The sequence below is a fragment of the Ranitomeya imitator genome, chromosome 1 (assembly GCF_032444005.1).
Source record: "Ranitomeya imitator isolate aRanImi1 chromosome 1, aRanImi1.pri, whole genome shotgun sequence".
Classification (NCBI taxonomy): domain Eukaryota; kingdom Metazoa; phylum Chordata; class Amphibia; order Anura; family Dendrobatidae; genus Ranitomeya; species Ranitomeya imitator.
The window spans coordinates 803,993,303-804,015,310 of NC_091282.1; the positions used below are offsets into that span (position 1 = coordinate 803,993,303).

Here is a 22,008-nt window from a genome sequence, read left to right on the forward strand (position 1 = left end):
GCCCTTACCCTTCCGTATGGCTGCCTGCTTTCTGTGCACAGGACCTGTGATGAGGTCACAGGAGGGGAGGAGTCAGCGGTCACATGATCGGGACCTCCGTGGATTGCAGGACGCGGCTGCCTGTGCTGGTTGCCAGCTTGCTGCCACATGGTGCTGCAGTCGCAGGATGAGGTAAGTATGCTGCCTTGTTTGGGGTCAGGAGGTGTACAGTGTGGATGTAGCAGAGCCGTGTGTGTGTGTGAGGTGTACAGAGCGGAGCCGTGTGTGTGCGAGATGTACGGAGCGGAGCCGTGTGTGTGCGAGGTGTGCGGAGCCGTGTGTGTGTGAGGTGTACGGAGCGGAGCCGTGTGTGTGCGAGGTGTACGGAGCGGAGCCGTGTGTGTGCGAGGTGTACGGAGTGGAGCCGTGTGTGTGCGAGGTACAAGGAGCGGAGCCGTGTGTGTGCGAGGTACTATGTGTCGCCATTATATGGAGCATCATGTGTGGTCATTATACAGTATGGAGCATCATGTGGGGCCATTATACAGTATGGAGCATCATGTGCGGTCATTATACAGAATGGAGCATCATGTGGAGCCATTATACAGTATTGAGCATCATGTGCGGTCATTATACAGTATGGAGCATCATGTGTGGTCATTATACAGTATGAAGCATCATGTGCGGTCATTATACAGAATGGAGCATCATGTGCGGTCATTATACAGTATGGAGCATCATGTGGAGCCATTATACAATATTGAGCATCTTGTGGGGTCATTATACAGTACTAGATGGTGGCTCGATTCTAACGCATCGGGTATTCTAGAATATGCATGTCCACGTAGTATATTGCCCAGCCACGTAGTATATTGCCCAGTCACATAGTATATTGCCCAGCGACGTAGTATATTGCCCAGCGACGTAGTATATTGCCCAGCCACGTAGTATATTGCCCAGCCACGTAGTATATTGCCCAGCCACGTAGTATATTGCCCAGTCACGTAGTATATTGTCCAGTCACGTAGTATATTGCGCAGCCACGTAGTATATTGCCCAGCCACGTAGTATATTGCCCAGCCACGTAGTATATTGCGCAGCCACGTAGTATATTGCGCAGCCACGTAGTATATTGCCCAGCCACGTAGTATATTGCCCAGCCACATAGTATATTGCCCAGCCACGTAGTATATTGCACAGCCCACATAGTACGGTATATTGGCCAGTCACGTAGTATATTGCACAGTCACGTAGTATATAGCAGAGCCACGTAGTATATTGCCCAGTCACGTAGTATATTGGCCAGCACAGAGCCACGTAGTATAGAGACTTAAAAAAATAAAAATAAACATATACTCACCTATAGCCCGTTGAAGTCCTGCTATACTTACCCTCCACCGCCTTTCCCGCTCCTCGTCACGCTCCCGGGACCGCTCCATTGCAAGCGTCAGCTTCCAGTCCCAGGGCTGGTGTGAGCAGGACCTATGGTGACGTCGCGGTCACATGACTGTGACGTCACGGCAGGTCCTTAACTAATTTTACAAGCAGAAGCCTGCTAATGCAGCCGCCCCTGCTTGTAAAAACCCTGCGAATGAATGGAATGTCGGTGAATGACCTGTAGTTAGCTCGAGTTGCGGTGATGCGCCCTCTGCTGGATGTCCTAATTTGAACTCGAGCGTGGGAAAATATTCTGGAAAGTTCCCAGGCTCGAGTTTATATGAGAACATCAAGCAGAGGGCGCATCACCGCGACTTGAGCTAACTACAGGTCATTCCCCTGCATTCCATTCATTCCCCGGTTTTTACAGCCACAAGCACAGCTGCATTAGCAGAGCTCCTGGGTGTAAAATTAGTTAACCCTTTCAGATGGATTTACAGCGTGGGACAAGACTGATCATCGGAAGGTATGGAATATTGTTGTTTGTTTTTTTCACATTTGTTCCAGGTGACAAGGGTCTTGTGTGTGTTTTTATAACCATCTCCTACTATTGGATTAATAACGGATAGGTGCCATAATTGATGCCTCTTCATTATTAATCTGGCTTAATGTCACCTTACAATAGCAAGGTGACATTAACCCCTCATTACCCCATATCCCACCGCTACACGGGAATGGGAAGAGAGTGGCCAAGTGCCAGAATAGGTGCATCTTCTAGATGTGCCTTTTCTGGGGTGGCTGGGAGCAGATGTTTTTAGCCGGGGGGGGGGGGGGGGGCAATAACCATGGACCCTCTCCAGGCTATTAATATCTGCCCTCAGTCACTGGCTTTACCATTCTGACGGAGAAAATTGCGCGGGAGCCCATGCCAATTTTTTCCGCGATTTAACCCTTTAATTTAATAGCTACATTTTGCACATACACACTACTAACATTAGTAGTGTGGAATATGCAAAAAAAAGGGATATGAGATGGTTTACTGTATGTAAACCATGTCTCCTATCATGTCGGGTTTGAGAAGGAGATAGCAAAAGCCGGCAATTGAATTACCGGCTTTAAAGCAATCTAGCGCTGTATGATATATTAATATATATACATATATGTGTCTCACTATCTATATATATATATATATATATATATATATATATATATATATATATATATATACATATATATATATACAGGTCCTTCTCAAAAAATTAGCATATAGTGTTAAATTTCATTATTTACCATAATGTAATGATTACAATTAAACTTTCATATATTATAGATTCATTATCCACCAACTGAAATTTGTCACGTCTTTTATTGTTTTAATACTGATGATTTTGGCATACAACTCCTGATAACCCAAAAAACCTGTCTCAATAAATTAGCATATTTCACCCATCCAATCAAATAAAAGTGTTTTTTAATAACAAACAAAAAAACCATCAAATAATAATGTTCAGTTATGCACTCAATACTTGGTCGGGAATCCTTTGGCAGAAATGACTGCTTCAATGCGGCGTGGCATGGAGGCAATCAGCCTGTGACACTGCTGAGATGTTATGGAGGCCCAGGATGCTTCAATAGCGGCCTTAAGCTCATCCAGAGTGTTGGGTCTTGCGTCTCTCAACTTTCTCTTCACAATATCCCACAGATTCTCTATGGGGTTCAGGTCAGGAGAGTTGGCAGGCCAATTGAGCATAGTAATACCATGGTCAGTAAACCATTTACCAGTGGTTTTGGCACTGTGAGCAGGTGCCAGGTCGTGCTGAAAAATGAAATCTTCATCTCCATAAAGCATTTCAGCCGATGGAAGCATGAAGTGCTCCAAAATCTCCTGATAGCTAGCTGCATTGACCCTGCCCTTGATGAAACACAGTGGACCAACACCAGCAGCTGACATGGCACCCCACACCATCACTGACTGTGGGTACTTGACACTGGACTTCAGGCATTTTGGCATTTCCTTCTCCCCAGTCTTCCTCCAGACTCTGGCACCTTGATTTCCGAATGACATGCAAAATTTGCTTTCATCAGAAAAAAGTACTTGGGACCACTTAGCAACAGTCCAGTGCTGCTTCTCTGTAGCTCAAAAGTGGCTTTACCTGGGGAATGCGGCACCTGTAGCCCATTTCCTGCACACGCCTGTGCACGGTGGCTCTGGATGTTTCCACACCAGACTCAGTCCACTGCTTCCTCAGGTTCCCCAAGGTCTGGAATCGGTCCTTCTCCACAATCTTCCTCAGGGTCCGGTCTCCTCTTCTCGTTGTACAGCGTTTTCTGCCACATTGTTTCCTTCCAACAGACTTACCATTGAGGTGCCTTGATACAGCACTCTGGGAACAGCCTATTTGTTGAGAAATTTCTTTCTGGGTCTTACCCTCTTGCTTGAGGGTGTCAATGATGGCCTTCTTGACATCTGTCAGGTTGCTAGTCTTACCCATGATGAGGGTTTTGAGTAATGAACCAGGCAGGGAGTTTATAAAAGCCTCAGGTATCTTTTGCATGTGTTTAGAGTTAATTAGTTGATTCAGAAGATTAGGGTAATAGGTCGTTTAGAGAACCTTTTCTTGATATGCTAATTTATTGAGACAGGTTTTTTGGGTTATCAGGAGTTGTATGCCAAAATCATCAGTATTAAAACAATAAAAGACGTGACAAATTTCAGTTGGTGGATAATGAATCTATAATATATGAAAGTTTAATTGTAATCATTACATTATGGTAAATAATGAAATTTAACACTATATGCTAATTTTTTGAGAAGGACCTGTATATATATATGTATATATATATATATATATATATATATATATATATATATATATTAGTATGTATATATATATATATATATATATATATATATATATATATATCCCTATACTATGTGTAGACATTTATTTGATCTATTCTATTCTAAGCTGTCAGTGTGATTTTACTGTACACCGCGCTGAATTTCCAGCTTTTCTATAGAACACCACTGCGTATTTCTCGCAAGTCACACTGTTGTTCCATGTGTAATCTGTATTTTTCTTGCCCCCATAGACTTTCATTGGCGTATTTTTTGCGCAATATGCTGACAAACGTATAATACGGATCAGTAAAATACGGCTGATAGGAGCTGGGGCATAGAGAAGCATTGTACCGTATGCAATCTGTATTTTCTGCACCTCTCATACGTCCGTAAAACTCGCTAGTGTGAGGCCGGCCTCAGGCAGGAATCTCTCGCCCATGCGCATTTCAATCTATGCTGAAAATTTCTATCACCAATTTCCGGTTCAGATTTCCCTGAGGCATCAAGAGACGAGTACTGACTCATTCTCATTATGTCTATCAAGCGTCCAATCTCACTGTTATGGTGCAGAGCACTAGTTGCTCGATACCCTGTCCCGCTCTTCCATGTGCCGTACATATCCACACTCTCACAGGCTCGTATCACTTTCACATGCAGTTGTATCATGTTCTCTGCTGCAGAAGTTGTTATATTTTTTCAGACACAACCATGGAAGAAAAATCCTCAAAAATGTACAAAACTAAAATGTGGCAGAACCTGTTCATTTGTATCACATGGGGGCGAATTCCTGCATTTTATGTGATTGTCAGAACTCTATTAACCCAGAGAAAAGAAATTGTAAAAGGAACATTGTTTATATACAAATAGTGTATGTCATGTGGACGTTCTATGTACATTTATCTTTTAGTGATCCTGACTTACATCATGCGTTATGCTTTAGACATACCTCCCAACTTTTGAAGATGGGAAAGAGGGACAAAGCTTGCGGCAAATTTTAAGCCATGCCCCTGACCACACCCATTCATAATTAGTCACACCCATATCCACGTCCCAACCACACCCATTTAGCACTGCTGATCACACTGTTTCATATACAATAATTATAAAAAAAAAATATGGCCACACAGTGCTCCATACTGTATAATGGCCACACATGATGCTCCATACTGTATGATGACCACACATGATGCTCCATACTGTATGATGGCCACACATGATGCCCCACACTGCATGATGACCACACATGATGCTCCATACTGTATGATGGCCACACATGATGCTCCATACTGTATGATGACCACACATGATGCTCCATACTGTATAATAGCCACACATGATGCTCCATACTGTATAATGACCGCACATGATGCTCCATACTGTATAATGGCCACACATGATGCTCCATACTGTATAATGACCGCACATGATGCTCCATACTGTATAATGACCGCATATGATGCTCCATACTGTATAATGACCGCACATGATGCTCCATACTGTATAATGACCCCACATGATGCTCCATAATGTATAATGACCCCACATGATGCTCAATACTGTATAATGACCGCACATGATGCTCCATACTGTATAATGACCCCACATGATGCTCCATACTGTATCATGACCACACATGATGCTCCATACTGTAATGACCGCATATGATTCCATACTGTATAATGACCGCACATGATGCTCCATACTGTATAATGACTCCACATGATGCTCCATTCTGTATAATGACCGCACATGATGCTCCATACTGTATATTGGCCGCACATGATGCTCTATCTATATACATAATTGTCTAAGGGGTACTTCCGTCTGTCTGTCTGTACTTCTGTCAAGGATAAGGAAGTACCCCTTAGACCTTACAATAGCAAGGTGACATTAACCCTTCATTACCCCATATCCTTCCGCTACACGAGAATGGGAAGAGAGTGGCCAAGTGCCAGAATAGGCGCATCTTCCAGATGTGCCTTTTCTGGGGTGGCTGGGGGCAGATGTTTTTAGCCAGGGGGGGGCCAATAACCCTGGACCCTCTCCAGGCTATTAATATCTGCCCTCAGTCACTGGCTTTACCATTCTGGCGTAGAAAATTGCGCGGGAGCTCACGCCAATTTTTTCCGCGATTTAACCCTTTAATTTAATAGCTAGAGCGCCCAAATTTTGCACATACACACTACTAAAATTAGTAGTGTGGAATATGCAAAAAAAAAAAAAGGGGGTACGAGATGGTTTACTGTATGTAAACCATGTCTCATATGTCGGGTTTGAGAAGGAGATAGCAAAAGCCGGCAATTGAATTACCGGCTTTTAAGCTATCTAGCGCTGTATAATAATAATAATAATTTTTATTTATATAGCGCCAACATATTCCGCAGCGCTTTACAAATTATAGAGGGGACTTGTACAGACAATAGACATTACAGCATAACAGAAATACAGTTCAAAACAGATACCAGGAGGAATGAGGGCCCTGCTCGCAAGCTTACAGACTGTGTAAATGTATGATATAAAGTGCCTACAAGTAGTATTCAACCCCCTGCAGATTTAGCAGGTTTACACATTTGGAATTAACTTGGCATTGTGACATTTGGACTGTAGATCAGCCTGGAAGTGTGAAATGCACTGCAGCAAAAAAGAATGTTATTTCTTTGTTTATTTTTTTTTTTAAATTGTGAAAAGTCTTTTCAGAGGGTCATTTATTATTCAACCCCTCAACCCACCAGAATTCTGTTTGGTTCCCCTAAAGTATTAAGAAGTAGTTCAGGCACAAAGAACAATGAGCTTCACATGTTTGGATTAATTATCTCTTTTTCCAGCCTTTTCTGACTATTTAAGACCCTCCCCAAACTTGTGAACAGCACTCATACATGGTCAACATGGGAAAGACAAAGGAGCATTCCAAGGCCATCAGAGTCAAGATCGTGGAGGGTCACAAGGCTGGCAAGGGGTACAAAACCCTTTCCAAGGAGTTGGGCCTATCTGTCTCCACTGTTGGGAGCATCATCCGGAAGTGGAAGGCTTATGGAACTACTGTTAGCCTTCCACGGCCTGGACAGCCTTTGAAAGTTTCCTCCCGTGCCGAGGCCAGGCTTGTCCGAAGAGTCAAGGCTAACCCAAGGACAACAAGGAAGGAGCTCCGGGAAGATCTCATGGCAGTGGGGACATTGGTTTCAGTCAATACCATAAGTAACGTACTCCCCCGCAATGGTCTCCGTTCCAGACGAGCCCGTAAGGTACCTTTACTTTCAAAGCGTCATGTCAAGGCTCGTCTACAGTTTGCTCATGATCACTTGGAGGACTCTGAGACTGACTGGTTCAAGGTTCTCTGGTCTGATGAGACCAAGATCGAGATCTTTGGTACCAACCACACACGTGACGTTTGGAGACTGGATGGCACTGCATACGACCCCAAGAATACCATCCCTACAGTCAAGCATGGTGTCGGCAGCATCATGATGTGGGGCTGTTTCTCAGCCAAGGGGCCTAGCCATCTGGTCTGCATCCATGGGAAGATGGATAGCATGGCCTACCTGGAGATTTTGGCCAAGAACCTCCGCTCCTCCATCAAGGATCTTAAGATGGGTCGTCATTTCATCTTCCAACAAGACAACGACCCAAAGCACACAGCCAAGAAAACCAAGGCCTGGTTCAAGAGGCAAAAAATCAAGGTGTTGCAGTGGCCTAGTTAGTCTCCTGACCTTAACCCAATTGAAAACTTGTGGAAGGAGCTCAAGATTAAAGTCCACATGAGACACCCAAAGAACCTAGATAACTTGGAGAAGATCTGCATGGAGGAGTGGGCCAAGATAACTCCAGAGACCTGTGCCGGCCTGATCAGGTCTTATAAAAGACGATTATTAGCTGTAATTGCAAACAAAGGTTATTCCACAAAATATTAAACCTAGAGGTTGAATAATAATTGACCCACACTTTTATGTTTAAAATTTATAAAAATTTAACTGAGCAACAAAACTTTTTGGTTTGTAAGATTTATGCATCTGTTAATAAATCCTGCTCTTGTTTGAAGTTTGAAGGCTCTAACTTATTTGCATCTTATTAAACCTGCTAAATCTGCAGGGGGTTGAATACTACTTGTAGGCACTGTATCTATAATATAACGCTGGGAGCGTCACTCTGTCCGAAGCCTTTATAGACTGTGCAAGCGCAAGCGCAGTCTGGACCCCACAGAGTGACGCTCCCAGGAGATCGCGGTATGCGTAAGCACTGAACGCACACCGCGATCTCCAACGGATAGCAGGGACGTGCCAGGAGGGTGAGTATGCTATATTCACCTGTCCCGTTCCAGCGCTGCCCGCCGCTCCGTCTTTCGGGTCCTCTGCCTGTGACGTTCACAGTTAAGAGGGCGCGATGACGCGCTTAATGCGCACCGCCCTCTGACTGAACAGTCACAGCCAGAGGACCCGGAAGAAGCGGCACGCAGCGCTGGAACGGGACAGGTGACTATAGCAAGTGTCGGGGGCCTGAGCTAGCGGCGACTCCGGCACCTGACCCCCACGCCGGTGTCCCCGCCTGCTCAGGCCCCCCAGCACTCGGCGCCCAGCGACGATAGGTGAGTATGTTATTATTATATATATATATCGCAGCAGCATACGGGGCATATAATACTATGGAGCATCTTATGGGGGCCATCAACATTTATGGAGCAGTGTACGGGGCATATACTATGGAGCATCTTATGGGGGCCATTAACCATAATGGAGCAGCATACGGGGGTTAGACTATGGAGCATCTCATGGGGGCCATCAACCATAATGGTGCAGCATACGGGACATATACTATGGAGCATCTTATGGGGGCCATCAACCTTTATGGAGCAGCGTATGGGGTATATGGATGGGAGCAGCAAATTACAGAACAGTGGTGCAGGATGGGAGCAGCACATGACAGGATGGGGGCGCAGGATGGAAGCAACACATACTAGGATGGAGACCATATACCATAATACCATACCATAATATATATATTATGTGTGTCTTTTGCAAGCCGGCGAGAAAATCTCGCAGTACGGATGCCATACGGATTACATACGGAGGATGCCATGCGCAAAATACGCTGACACACCCTGCCTACGGATGACATACAGATCACTATTTTGGGGACTTTTCTGCGTATTACGGCCGTAAAAAAGGACCGTATTTTTATACGCTGAGTATGAGGCCGGCCTGATGGATCCGGCCATAAAATGTACTGAAGTGTTTAGGAAAACACAATTACAAGTTTGTAAATATCTTATTTCCTGTTTATATGTAGTAAAACCTCTGTGCTCACTGCCTCTCATGGTCATGGCTGCTGATTGTCACTCTGGAGAGAAAGCCAGACTATAAGTCACATATGGTGGGACTCCAGTAGCAGAAAAGTGAGTGCAGCTCTGGAGTATAATACAGGAGGTAACTCAGGATCGGTAATGTAATGTATGTACACAGTGACTGCACCAGCAGAATAGTGAGTGCAGCTCAGGGGTATAATACAGGCTGTAACTCAGGATCAGTAATGTATGTACACAGTGACTGCACCAGCAGAATAGTGAGTACAGCTCTGGAGTGTAATACCGGATGTAACTGAGGATCAGCAATTTAATGTATGTATACAGTGACTGCACCAGCAGAATAGTGAGTGTAGCTCTGGGGTATAATACAGGATGTAACTCAGGATCAGTAATGTAATGTATGTACACAGTGACTGCACCAGCAGAATAGTGAGTGCAGCTCTGGGGTATAATACAGGATGTAACTAAGGATTAGTAATGTAATGTATGTACACAGTGACTGCACCAGCAGAATAGTAAGTGCAGCTCTGGAGTATAATACCGGATGTAACTGAGGATCAGCAATTTAATGTATGTATACAGTGACTGCACCAGCAGAATAGTGAGTGCAGCTCTGGAGTATAATACAGGATGTAACTCAGGATCAGTAATGTATGTACACAGTGACTGCACCAGCAGAATAGTGAGTGCAGCTCTGGATTATAATACAGTAGGTAACTCAGGATCAGTAATGTATGTACACAGTGACTGCACCAGCAGAATAGTGAGTGCAGCTCTGGAGTATACTACATGATGTAACTCAGGATCAGTAATGTAATGTATGTACACAGTGACTGCACCAGCAGAATAGTGAGTGCAGCCTGGAGTATACTACATGATGTAACTCAGGATCAGTAATGTAATGTATGTACACAGTGACTGCACCAGCAGAATAGTGAGTGCAGCTCTGGAGTATAATACAAGATGCATGTACATAGTGACTCAACTTTTTATGTAGATCACATCTGTATGCAGACAATAAAGTTGTGTCTGTGGGTCGCCATTGGCTGTTAGGTGTATACATTGATGGGAGGACATGCTGACGGCTGATTATGACAAAGTTGAATACAAAAGTTGAGGTGTTGCAGGAGCAGCTTTGATGAGAAGCCGGAGTGTCAGTAGTTGCGCAGTCGGTGCTGGGAGAATAGACCCATTTGGGGCAGCTCAGATTGAATTGATAGATGAACGTATTTGGTTTATGACACAATGTGACGTGAGTTTATAAATTTTTCTTTAGTGTTAGTAATTAATAATTAATACGCCCTTTTTTCAGGCAATGCCCGATTCGGCATAATTCCTTTCTGGTAGGGTGCAAACATTGTGTTAGGGCTTTATAGACTTCATGTCTGTTCCTATATAACAACAATTAGAAGCGATTCTGAATATCTTACCGTGAACGGCACTGAACAGATAATGAAGGCAATGGTCATGATGGACAATAGTATGAGATGGTTGATTTCTTCAGACATGGAAATCTTCTCCCGCTTGCTGGTCTTCAGAGATCCCAGTCTCCGGGTTTTTTGTCTCTTGTGCATCCTGACCAGACTGACGATGACTATGAGGTTGCAGGTCAGCCCAGCTAAGATGAGAAAGAGCAGCAGGGCGGCATAGAGCATGGAGTACACGTTGCTAATGTAGCCATCCCTATTTTGACCCCTCATGTTGATAAAGCACCAAGTTCCCGGGCAGTATTGAATGAATTCTCCAAATCCCATAACTGGGAAGAGGCAAAACACAATGCAAAAAGAGTAGATGACTGGAAAGGCGATGATCCCACAACGCTTCTTGATGAACTTGTCGTAGAAGTAAGGATGTCCTATGGCTAATGCACGCTCCAAAGCCATGGCAAAGAGGACCATCATGGTGGCCAGGCTGAAAAAAGTCATGGCAAAAGCAAAATAATTGCAAAGATTCAAAGCGGAGAGAGTCATTCTCCTGGCGTAAGATACCAACACCACCGGACTGATCATACAAGTGCCCAACAGGTCAGTGATGACCAGACCCGTGACCAGGATGAAGAACAGAGAGATTTTGCCCCTGTTCCCTCTTCTCCTTCGCTCCAGCAAAACCAGCGCTGTTAAGTTCCCCAAGACCCCTGCGGAGAACATGATGGCGCTGATAGCCGGGCTCTCGTTGGGTCCTAAATGTGTGGTGGATAAGCATTTGTTGGTGAAGTTATACTCGTCCATCGTGATCCTGAAAGAATTTGGGCTAAAAAGTCAACCACTTCTGGTCCAGTTCTTCAGGCACATGGCCGGAGAGTCCTCAGCACTAGGAGGAATGAGACTTGGGCAAGAAGAAGCACAATGTGGGAAGCCTCTGACATCACACAGAACTTTCACTCCTCCCAGAAGCATAAACGAGGAAGAAAGAAGCGAAAGAGAAGACTATTTAATGTAAAAGCCATGCCAAGGTCCATCCACTTACTCTAAGGATGGTCACGTCTCCAGGACTCGAGAGAAGATCCCATGGTATCTCTACAGAAGGAGGAGAACCTGGTGAGATCGCTTCAGTGAAGGAGAAGAACCTGGTGAGATCGCATCAGTGGAGGAGAAGAACCTGGTGAGATCGCTTCAGTGAAGGAGAAGAACCTGGTGAGATCGCTTCAGTGAAGGAGAAGAACCTGGAGTGATAACTTCAGTGGAGGAGAAGAACCTGGTGAGATCGCTTCAGTGGAGGACAATTCCACGCGACTTGTGTCCCCTCCCACATCCTCTCCCCACAGCACGTTGTGTAGAGGGCGAGCCCCGGAGAAGAGCTGCCCGTCAGCAGGGAAAGCTGAGAGCTGCGGCTAGTAAAAAGGCTTCATAATCCTAGAAGTACAATCTGTGGCTGCGGGCGTCACACGCGGAGCTAGAAAGTGGCCACAATCCGACCTGTCCCCATGTAGTGGTCTCCGGCCGGCTCGCCCGTGTTGGGTGCTCGCCCGTGTTGGGTGCTCGCCCGTGTTGGGTGCTCGCCCGTGTTGGGTGCTCGCCCGTGTTGGGTGCTCGCCCGTGTTGGGTGCTCGCCCGTGTTGGGTGCTCGCCCGTGTTGGGTGCTCGCCCTGTGCGCACTTTACTTCGGATTTTTGTTTCTTGCATTTTTCTTGTGTGCATTTTTTTTATTAACGATTTATCACCTTATCTGCAGCGCGTTCCCGAGGGATTGATGGAAACTTTTAATCGATACTACAAAGAAATAATAAAAAATAAATTCTGATCACCTTCTCCCAGAATGAAGAGTGAATGGGCGGGAGGTGCTGAGACTGCAATATATAAAAAGAACAAGGTGCAGCAGCATGTACTTTATATAAAACCGCCACAGCATGCACTGTATATAAAACCGCCACAGCATGCGCTGTATATAAAACCGCCACAGCATGCGCTGTATATAAAACCACCACAGCATGCACTGTATATAAAACCGCCACAGCATGCACTGTATATAAAACCGCCACAGCATGCACTGTATATAAAACCGCCACAGCATTCACTGTATATAATACCGCCACAGCATGCACTGTATATAAAACCACCACAGCATGCGCTGTATATAAAACCGCCACAGCATGCACTTTATATAAAACCGCCACAGCATGCATTGTATATAATACTGCCACAGCATGCACTTTATATAAAACCGCCACAGCATGCACTGTATATAAAACCGCCACAGCATGCACTTTATATAAAACCGCCACAGCATGCACTTTATATAAAACCGCCACAGCATGCACTGTATATAAAACCGCCACAGCATGCACTGTATATAAAACCGCCACAGCATGCACTTTATATGAAACCGCCACAGCATGCACTTTATATAATACCGCCGCAGCATGCCCTGTATATAAAACCGCCGCACCATGCACTGTATATAAAACCACCAAAGCATGCATTGTATATAAAACCACCACAGCATGCACTGTATATAATACCGCCACAGCATGCACTGTGTATAATACCGCCACAGCATGCACTGTGTATAATACCGCCACAGCATACACTGTATATAAAACCGCCACAGCATGCACTGTATATAATACCGCCACAGCATGCACTGTATATAGAACCGTCACAGCATGCACTGTATATAATACCGCCACAGCATGCACTGTATATAATACCGCCACAGCATGCACTGTATATAAAACCGCCACAGCATGCACTGTATATAATACCGCCACAGCATGCACTGTGTATAATACCGCCACAGCATGCACTGTATATAATACCGCCACAGCATGCACTGTATATAATACCGCCACAACATGCACTCTGTATATTATACTGCTACAGCATGCATTGCATATAATAATGCCACAGCATGCGCTGTATAAAATACTGCCACGGAATGCGCTGTATATAATGCCGCCAGGCCATTCGCTGTATATAATACCGACACGGCATGCGCTGTATATAATACCGCCACAACATGTGCTGTGTATAATACCGCCACAATATATGCTGTGTATATAATACTGCCACAGCATGCACTGTATATAATAATGCCACAGCATGCACTGTATATAATAATGCCACGACATGTGCTGTATATAATGCTGCCAGGCCATATATAATACCGACACAGCATGTGCTGTATATAATACTGCCACATCATGCGCTGTATATAATACCGACATGGCATGCACTGCATATAATACCGCCACATCATTCGCTGTATATAATACTGCCACGGCATGAGCTGTATATAATGCCGCCACATCGCCTGCTGTATATAATACTGCCACGATATGCGCTGTATATAATACCGACATGGCATGCACTGTATATAATACCGCCACATCATTCGCTGTGTATAATACCGCCACGGCATGAGCTGTATATAATACCGCCACATTATGTGCTGTATATAATATCACCACAGCATGCACTGTATATAATACCGCCACAGCATGTTGCAGCCGATCGCACTTGCTTCATTCTCTGAGCAGGTGCATTGTTTCTTTGTAGTATACATTTGGTGGAAGTGATATTTCTCATTCGTTGGCCGAGTTCCTCCCATCAGTCTAAGGGCTCGTTCAGACATCTGTTTTTTTGCATATCATTGTCTATGGGACTGTTCACATGTCTGATTTTTTTTTTTCTGCCAACCAGGTGATCTGTGTAAAATTGCGGAAACAAGTCGGATATTGATCTGAGTGTCCGATCAAAATTGGCAATGGAAGTCTGTAAGTCCCTGAAAAAAATCGGACAGTACTCAGATGCCATTAAAGTGCTGCTCATTTTTCACAGCCGAATAGAATGTGGAGAAACATTTTTTTGTTTTTTCTCGTCCAAGCCCAACAGTGAATCTATGGGCCCAGCCTGAAGATGTTTGAACGAGCCCGTAAAAAGTGTCCATAAAGTGCATTACTATGGGACCACACAAGGACTAGTTTCCGCGTCGGCATACCACTTCTGTAACAGATGTGTAGAAGATAATGACAGGCGTTGACGATCTGTGGCACCCCAGGGTCCTGGTCAACACAGTGGTATTGCTTTCCTCACGGGGAGAGTGATGTAACGTTTGGAGGCAAGAAAGGATAACTGTCGCCAGGTAAACACAAGCATGCAACACATTCACACTCCATGCCACCAGGGGGAGCTTTTGATCCTATTTACTAGGTGACTCTCCATATATATGGTAGTTTTGGAGGGAAAGGTCAGAACAGTTCTTGCCAGGAAACAGACTGGGTCAGTCTGAGGCAGAAGAGGGTTTCCAGAGCTGTGTAGCCACAGTGCTGCAGCTCCTGGAAAGAGACATACAGAAAGCCGAGTACATTGCAGTGAGCGTGTAGGAGAGCGAAGCACAGGAGAGGATACCAGGGGGAGGCCAGCCCCGAGCAGGCTGCCTCCTGAGGCGCAGAGATGGGTAGCCGGATCACCGAGGTTGTAAGGCCCTCTACGACTTACATCATAGACCAGCAGGACAGCTGAACTCCACGTTATCTGTCCGTCTTAGTACCCAGGAGGCACGGTAACACCCTTAGAGCCCGGGGCGTGCTAGAGTCCCTATAAACAGACTCAAGTCACCAGTCATACTGGTCATGTCCTATCCTATACGAGGGACTGAGAGAGAGGACATCTGTGAGGACCTTATCTGAAGGGACTACAACACCACAGTGCTAGAGGAAGGCTTTGATCTCCACCTGGATAAGGGGACTCCTAATTTGCCTCCAAGCCGGCTGGACTCTGCCTGCCCTGTGATCTGGTGCCCTGGACTTTGGCTGCTGAAGTCTTCAGTAAACCAGGTACAGAGACTGCAAACCTGTGTCCTCGTTCTTTACTGTGCCATTCACCATCTTCCATCTACACACCGGGAGCCCTGGGGATATACTTCACCTGTGGGAAGTTATACCATCTAGCTGCCATAACATCACCCCAGAGGACCCCTAAAGCAACGTCGATCCCCACTGACCGAATACCTCAGGTGGCATCATGAACATAAACTTTATTCCCTTTAAAGACCTTTCCCTTTTAACGTTGATGCCCAGGGCCACGGACCAGGTCGCAGCCACCGTGACATCCCCCTCTGCGACCGGACCCGGTACCGAGTACCCCACTGCCCTGTGGGAGCGTCAGATCCTCCGTCTATGGCTCCTGCAAGTGTAGTCTCTGCAGATGGTCACTTTCCCAAGTTAGAAGACTATTGTGAGGTTCTTTCGGATGCCTCGTTACAGCCGCCCCCTCTATGGGGACAATGACAGCACGGAAGTCATTGTGCGCTTCTAGTGAGCCATAGCCAAACCCTTCCAGCAAACCACCTCTTTAAGACACCACTGATGGCATCCTGGACCCTCTGAGACCTTTCATCTCCAGAGTGATTAAATGGATTAATATGCAGCAAAACTGCATTAAGGTTCATCACTAGTGATGAGCGAATATACTCGTTATTCGAGATTTCCCGAGCACACTTGGGTGTCCTCCGAGTACTTTTTAGTGCTCAAGAGATTTATTTTTTTTCGCCGCAGCTGGATGATTTACAGCTACTAGCCAGCTTGATTACATGTGGGGATTCCCTAGCAATCAGGTAACCCCCACATGTACTGATGCTGGGTAGTAGCTGTAAATCATCCAGTTGCGGCGAAAAAAACCTAAATCTTCGAGCACTAAAAAATACTCGGAGGTCACCCGAGCATGCTCGAGAAATCTCAAGTAACGAGTATATTCGCTCATCACTATTCGTCACCGAGGTTTCAATCCTGTGTGCGGCTCACATCTACAGCCATCGATAAGAAACTGTCAATTATCTCCACATCTCAGGCACGTCACTTGTATTTCATGACGCATTCTGCCTTCCCATCAGTTTTTTCTACTAGTCCAGATATGACTTATCTAGAACTGATGGAAATAGCTTGTGTGATGGTACGTAAAGATTAACAAATGGTTTACTGCATATGTGCAAATCTAGCAGAGCTGAATGCGCACTGTAATGTATGAACTGGTAGTATTCTTGTAACAAGCAGCACCATGAAAGCCACAGCTCACTACCCATAATAATTCCTCAAAACCCCTTTAAAAAATTGCTGCGTTGCTGGAAAGAAGTGTCTTTCTGCAATATCTATATTTATGTATTAAGAATCCAGCCCTAGGGGACCTCAGAGTGTTACATACGTTTTCTCACATGGCAGTTAGAGGATTTGGAACAATTAGGGGTAGTTGAATTTCAATACATTTGCTCATTTTGTGTGATTATTATATAAACAGTAACCTAAAAAGTACAAACTACACTATAATAGCTGTGACTAAATGGTTAAATATCTCACACTTTATTAGCATAAATATTATCAAACGCTGCAGAATATGTTGGCGCTTTATAAATTCTTATTATAATTGTCACAAAAATATTTTCCTGGTTCATCAAAAACATCATCCATCATCTTTCCCCCCGATGAAGCTATTGGCGAAACGTGAGGAAGTGTGTGTCAATCTGTCCATTAATCTGGGATGTGGTGGGTAATATATTAGATTTGAGGTCCCCTTCTGTGTTCAGATTTACGTTGGTAGTGATAGTGTGGCTTGTTGCAGGCTTTATAGCGGTCTTTGATTTCTTAATGACGTTGCTGTAATCACTTTGTGATTAATTTATTCTACGTCCACCCATCTGATTTTATACATTGACTTTAATGAACTAGGTATTGCATTTCTTGATGGCCCTCATGGCGTGACCGTTCTGCCTTGCATGGGTTTTTATTGGGGTGTATTTTTATTTTTTTTGACAATTGTTTCTAGATTTTTTGTCCTAGTAAAGTGTGAGATGTTCAAGTACTTAGTTATAGTTGTCAATAATAAATTGTAATGTAGTTTGAGTTCTAGGGTCATTTTATAAGTTATTGTGCATTTATTAATGGTACCGTGCACTAGACATAGATATATGTGACAGGGCTTATGGGCCGGTGCTGGGGAAAAATAGATATATACATGGGATACTATGTACAAATACATAATGTGTGTCTAAAGAGAGTCTTTTCTATATGAGGATCCACTAGTCACCACCTGGTATTTCTATAGGAAGCTGCAGGTAGCCGGTGCCAAGTGGCAATAGTCGCTCCATGGACACGTTGGCATCCAAATAAAACCTCTTTAAAGGGAACCTGTCACTCTGGAAAATGTTATTAGCCTACATATATGGTGTAAACCTGCGTTACTATACTGCCCGTTCGTCTTACTAAAAGCGCGTCTACTGGGAGAATAAGAACCTATTTCCTCCGGGGAGCGGATGGCTGTCAGTCATGGGGAATGCCCGGAACTGCTCTGGTTACCTCTCACTATTTTGATATTTGATTGACAGCTGGCCCTTCACTGCATCTGTACAGAGTGAACTGTTGATCAAAGTGCCAGGGCGAGCTCACAGTATAGTGAAGGATAACTGTCCAATAGTAGAAGAAACACACATCCGCACTGCTAATATGTCGAACCCATTGACCGTATAAAACTACCGGTCTGGCACCTGTGAAAGTTGTCACGGCTGTACATATCCTCCACACTAAATCAAAGGGGTGCCGCTTCCAGAAAATACATGTAGAGTCCAATGAAAAAATGGAAAAAAGGTAGGAGCGCACTTACCCTGGTGTGGTTAACATCACTTTATTTGGACATATGAAAAAACGAACAGCAGGGAGGGACATTGAAGTGCCGTTGAGCACGAAACGGCCGTTGTCCGTAGCTGATCCCGTCCCTCCCTGCTGTTCGTTTTTTCATATGTCCAAATAAAGTGATGTTAACCACACCAGGGTAAGTGCGCTCCTACCTTTTTTCCATTTTTTGAAGGATAACTGTAGCTGCTCCGACTGCACATCCCTGTCTGACAGCCGGCGGCTCATGGGAGGGATACAAGTCATTTTCTCCCAGCAGCCACACTCTTAGTAAGGCGCCCGGGCAGCATTTTAACACTGTTTATCTGTAGAATTACCCTATAACTGCAGGTAAATAGCTTTTTTCCCAGGCGACCGGTTCCCTTTAATCAAAATATAGTGTCCAGTTCTGCATCTTTTTAATATACTTTGTATTTTAATTCCTAACTTTTTGGACAATTCCTATGGCTATTTATTGACTCCATATAGAATAATAAAGTCCATCAAATTCTCAGAGCTGAGATTTTGTAACGATGTGTCAGTAGCAGTAGCGCCATTGCCCCGGGGCCGGTGCTCAGAAGGGGCACGCCCGGAGCTACGCTACTGTAACTGTATTGGCGCGTGCAGCGCGCTGATACAGTTACTTTCTGCGCCAGAGCAGGGAGAATCGATCTCCCTGCTCTGCCGCCCGCTATGGGGCCCCTGAGTAGTGGGCCCCCCGCCCGTCACCGCACTGAGGGAAGGAGCGCTGCGCTCCTCCCATCATACCCCTGTCAGCGTCTGGCGTCATCGACGCTGACAGTTTGCGCGATGACGTCACCAACCAGCGCCCGCTGTCAGAAGATGAGCGAGAGGTTGGAGCACCGCTGGAGCAAGGAGGAAGAGAGGTGAATATTTATTGTTTTTTTTATGGGGGCTGCATTATATTTCAGGATCTGCCTATAGGGGGCTGGCTTATACTTCAGGATCTGTTTATAGAGGTGCTGCCTTATACTTTAGGATCTGCCTATAGGGGGCTGCCTTACACTTCAGGATCTGCCTATAGGGGTGCTGCCTTATACTTCAGGATCTGCCTATAGGGGGCTGCCTTATACTTCAGGATCTGCCTATAGGGGGACTGCCTTATACTTCAGGATCTGCCTATATGGGAGCTGCCTTATACTTCAGAATCTGCCTATGGGGTACTGCCTTTTACTACAGGGTCTGCCTATGGGGTGCTGTCTTATGCTACAGAGTCTGCCTATGGGGTGCTGCCTTTTACTAGAGACTGCCTATGGGGTGCTGCCTTATACTACAGGGTCTGCCTATGGGGTGCTGTCTTATGCTACAGAGTCTGCCTATGGGGTGCTGCCTTTTACTAGAGTCTGCCTATGGGGTGCTGCCTTATACTACAGGGTCTGCCTATGGGGTGCTGCCTTTTACTAGAATCTGCCTGTGGGGGGCTGCCTTATACTACAGGGTCTGCCTATGTGGGTGCTGCCTTATACTTCAGAATCTGCCTATGGGGTGCTGCCTTATACTACAGGATCTGCCTATGGGGTGCTGTCTTATACTACAGGGTCTGCCTATGGGGGTGCTGTCTTGTGCTATAGAGTCTGCCTATGGGTGCAGCCTTATGCTATAGAGTAGACCTATGGGGAGTGCATTATGCTATATGGAGTCCTATGGGGAGTGCATTATACTATAGGATGATCTGGTGCATTATACTATATGGAGGCCATCTAGTGGGCCGTCATACAGTGTGCAGATTACAGTGAAGGGGCCATCGTGCAGTGTTGGATCCATCAAACAGTTTGGGGGCTACTAAGGGGTCAGTATACTGTGTGGATGGTAATATACAGTCAGAGGCATTATACTGTATAGGGGAGCTGTACAGGGGGGCACTCTTACATTTTATTAAATGTGAAGTGGGCACTTCTTGTTATAGGGGATCTCAGGTTACTGTGACTATAAAAGGGGTACACATGGCAATATTACTTGATAGGGAGCAAAATGTGGGCTCTGTTTTCTAGGGCACTTGCACCCGGCATTACTATATTATAGAGGGGTGCTTTAGCATTTAGAAGGCTCAGAGAACCGCAGAGCAGGTGCAGTAATAGGGACACATACGGCAGCAGCGGCTCAGTATTGGGGTATCAGGAGCAGTAATAGGGACACATACGGCAGCAGTGGCTCAGTATTGCAGTATCAGGAGCAGTAATAGGGACACATACGGCAGCAGCGGCTTAGTATTGGGGTATCAGGTGCAGTAATAGGGACACATACGGCAGCAGCGGCTCAGTATTGGGGTATCAGCAGGATGAGGGGTTTGCGCAGGTTGGGAATAGATGGTGATGGGGCTGGAATATGAGAAGTGAAATGTGTCTTTGTTGTATTCTCTGCAGAAGAGTCCTGGCTGGAAGAAGTTGTCGTGTCGGTCTGGGCCAGATGGAAAAGACAGGAAAAGTGAAGGATTCCATCAGAGAACATCAACGGTAAGGCTAAGTGCACACATTGCGGAATTGCCGCGGAAATTCCGCAACTCCTGCCGCGGGTATATCGCATGCGGAATTGGCATGCGTATTCCCGCTAAACACTAGCGTTTTGCAAGCGTAATTAGACATCTTTCACACTTCCGTCGTTTAGGGGCCGTTGCAATGCGTCGTTCTGTGCAAAAAACGCATCCAGCAAAGTTGCCCGCAGGATGCGTGTCTTGCACATAGACTGGTATTACCGACGCATCGTGACGTATAAACACATGTTCCATGCATCGTGCACTGGATACGTCGGTATTTGGCGGACCGTCGTATCGAAAAAACGTTCAAGGGAACTTTTTTTGTATGTCAGGTCCTGCAATTCCTACCACGCATGCGCTGTCGGAACTCCGTCCCCTCCTCCCTTGGACTATACAGTGGGCAGCGGACGCGTTGAAACACTGTGTCCGCTGCCCACGTTGCACAGAATTTTCACAATGTCCGTCGGTACGTCGCACCGACGCTTTGTGACAGCCCCGTACCGACGGAAGTGTGAAAGAGGGCTTAGCTTGCAGAATGCTAGCTTTTTCCATGCGATCTGTAGCATCGCTTGGAAAACTGATTGACAGGTTGGTCATGCTTGTCAAACATAGTGTTTGACAAGTGTGACTAACTTTTTACTATTGATGCTGCCTATGCAGCATCAATAGTAAAAAGATCTAATGTTAAAAATAATTAAAAAAAATAGTTATTCTCACCTTCCGATGTCACCTGATCTCCTCAGTGGTGCACGTGGCGGCTGGGATGCGGTGTGCGAAGGACCTGCGATGACATCACGGTCACGTGACCGCGACGTCATCGCAGGTCCTTCGCACACAGCATCCCAGCCGTCGCGTGCACCGCTGAGAGGCGGGAGGACTCCAGGGGCCATCGGAAGGTGAGAATATCACGATTTTTTTATTTT

At 45.5% G+C, this 22,008-nt stretch overlaps 1 protein-coding gene across 1 annotated transcript in view; it reads right to left on the reverse strand.

Moving 5' to 3' along the window:
- LOC138648839 (prostaglandin E2 receptor EP2 subtype-like) overlaps positions 1-12,448 on the reverse strand; it is a 66,672-nt gene extending 54,224 nt beyond the window's left edge. The window contains exon 1 of the mRNA XM_069738793.1: positions 10,925-12,448. Within this exon, the coding sequence (XP_069594894.1) occupies positions 10,925-11,722 (798 nt within the window). The 5' untranslated portion in view covers positions 11,723-12,448. The remainder of the gene's footprint in view (positions 1-10,924) is intronic.
- Between the last annotated feature and the right edge of the window lie 9,560 nt (positions 12,449-22,008).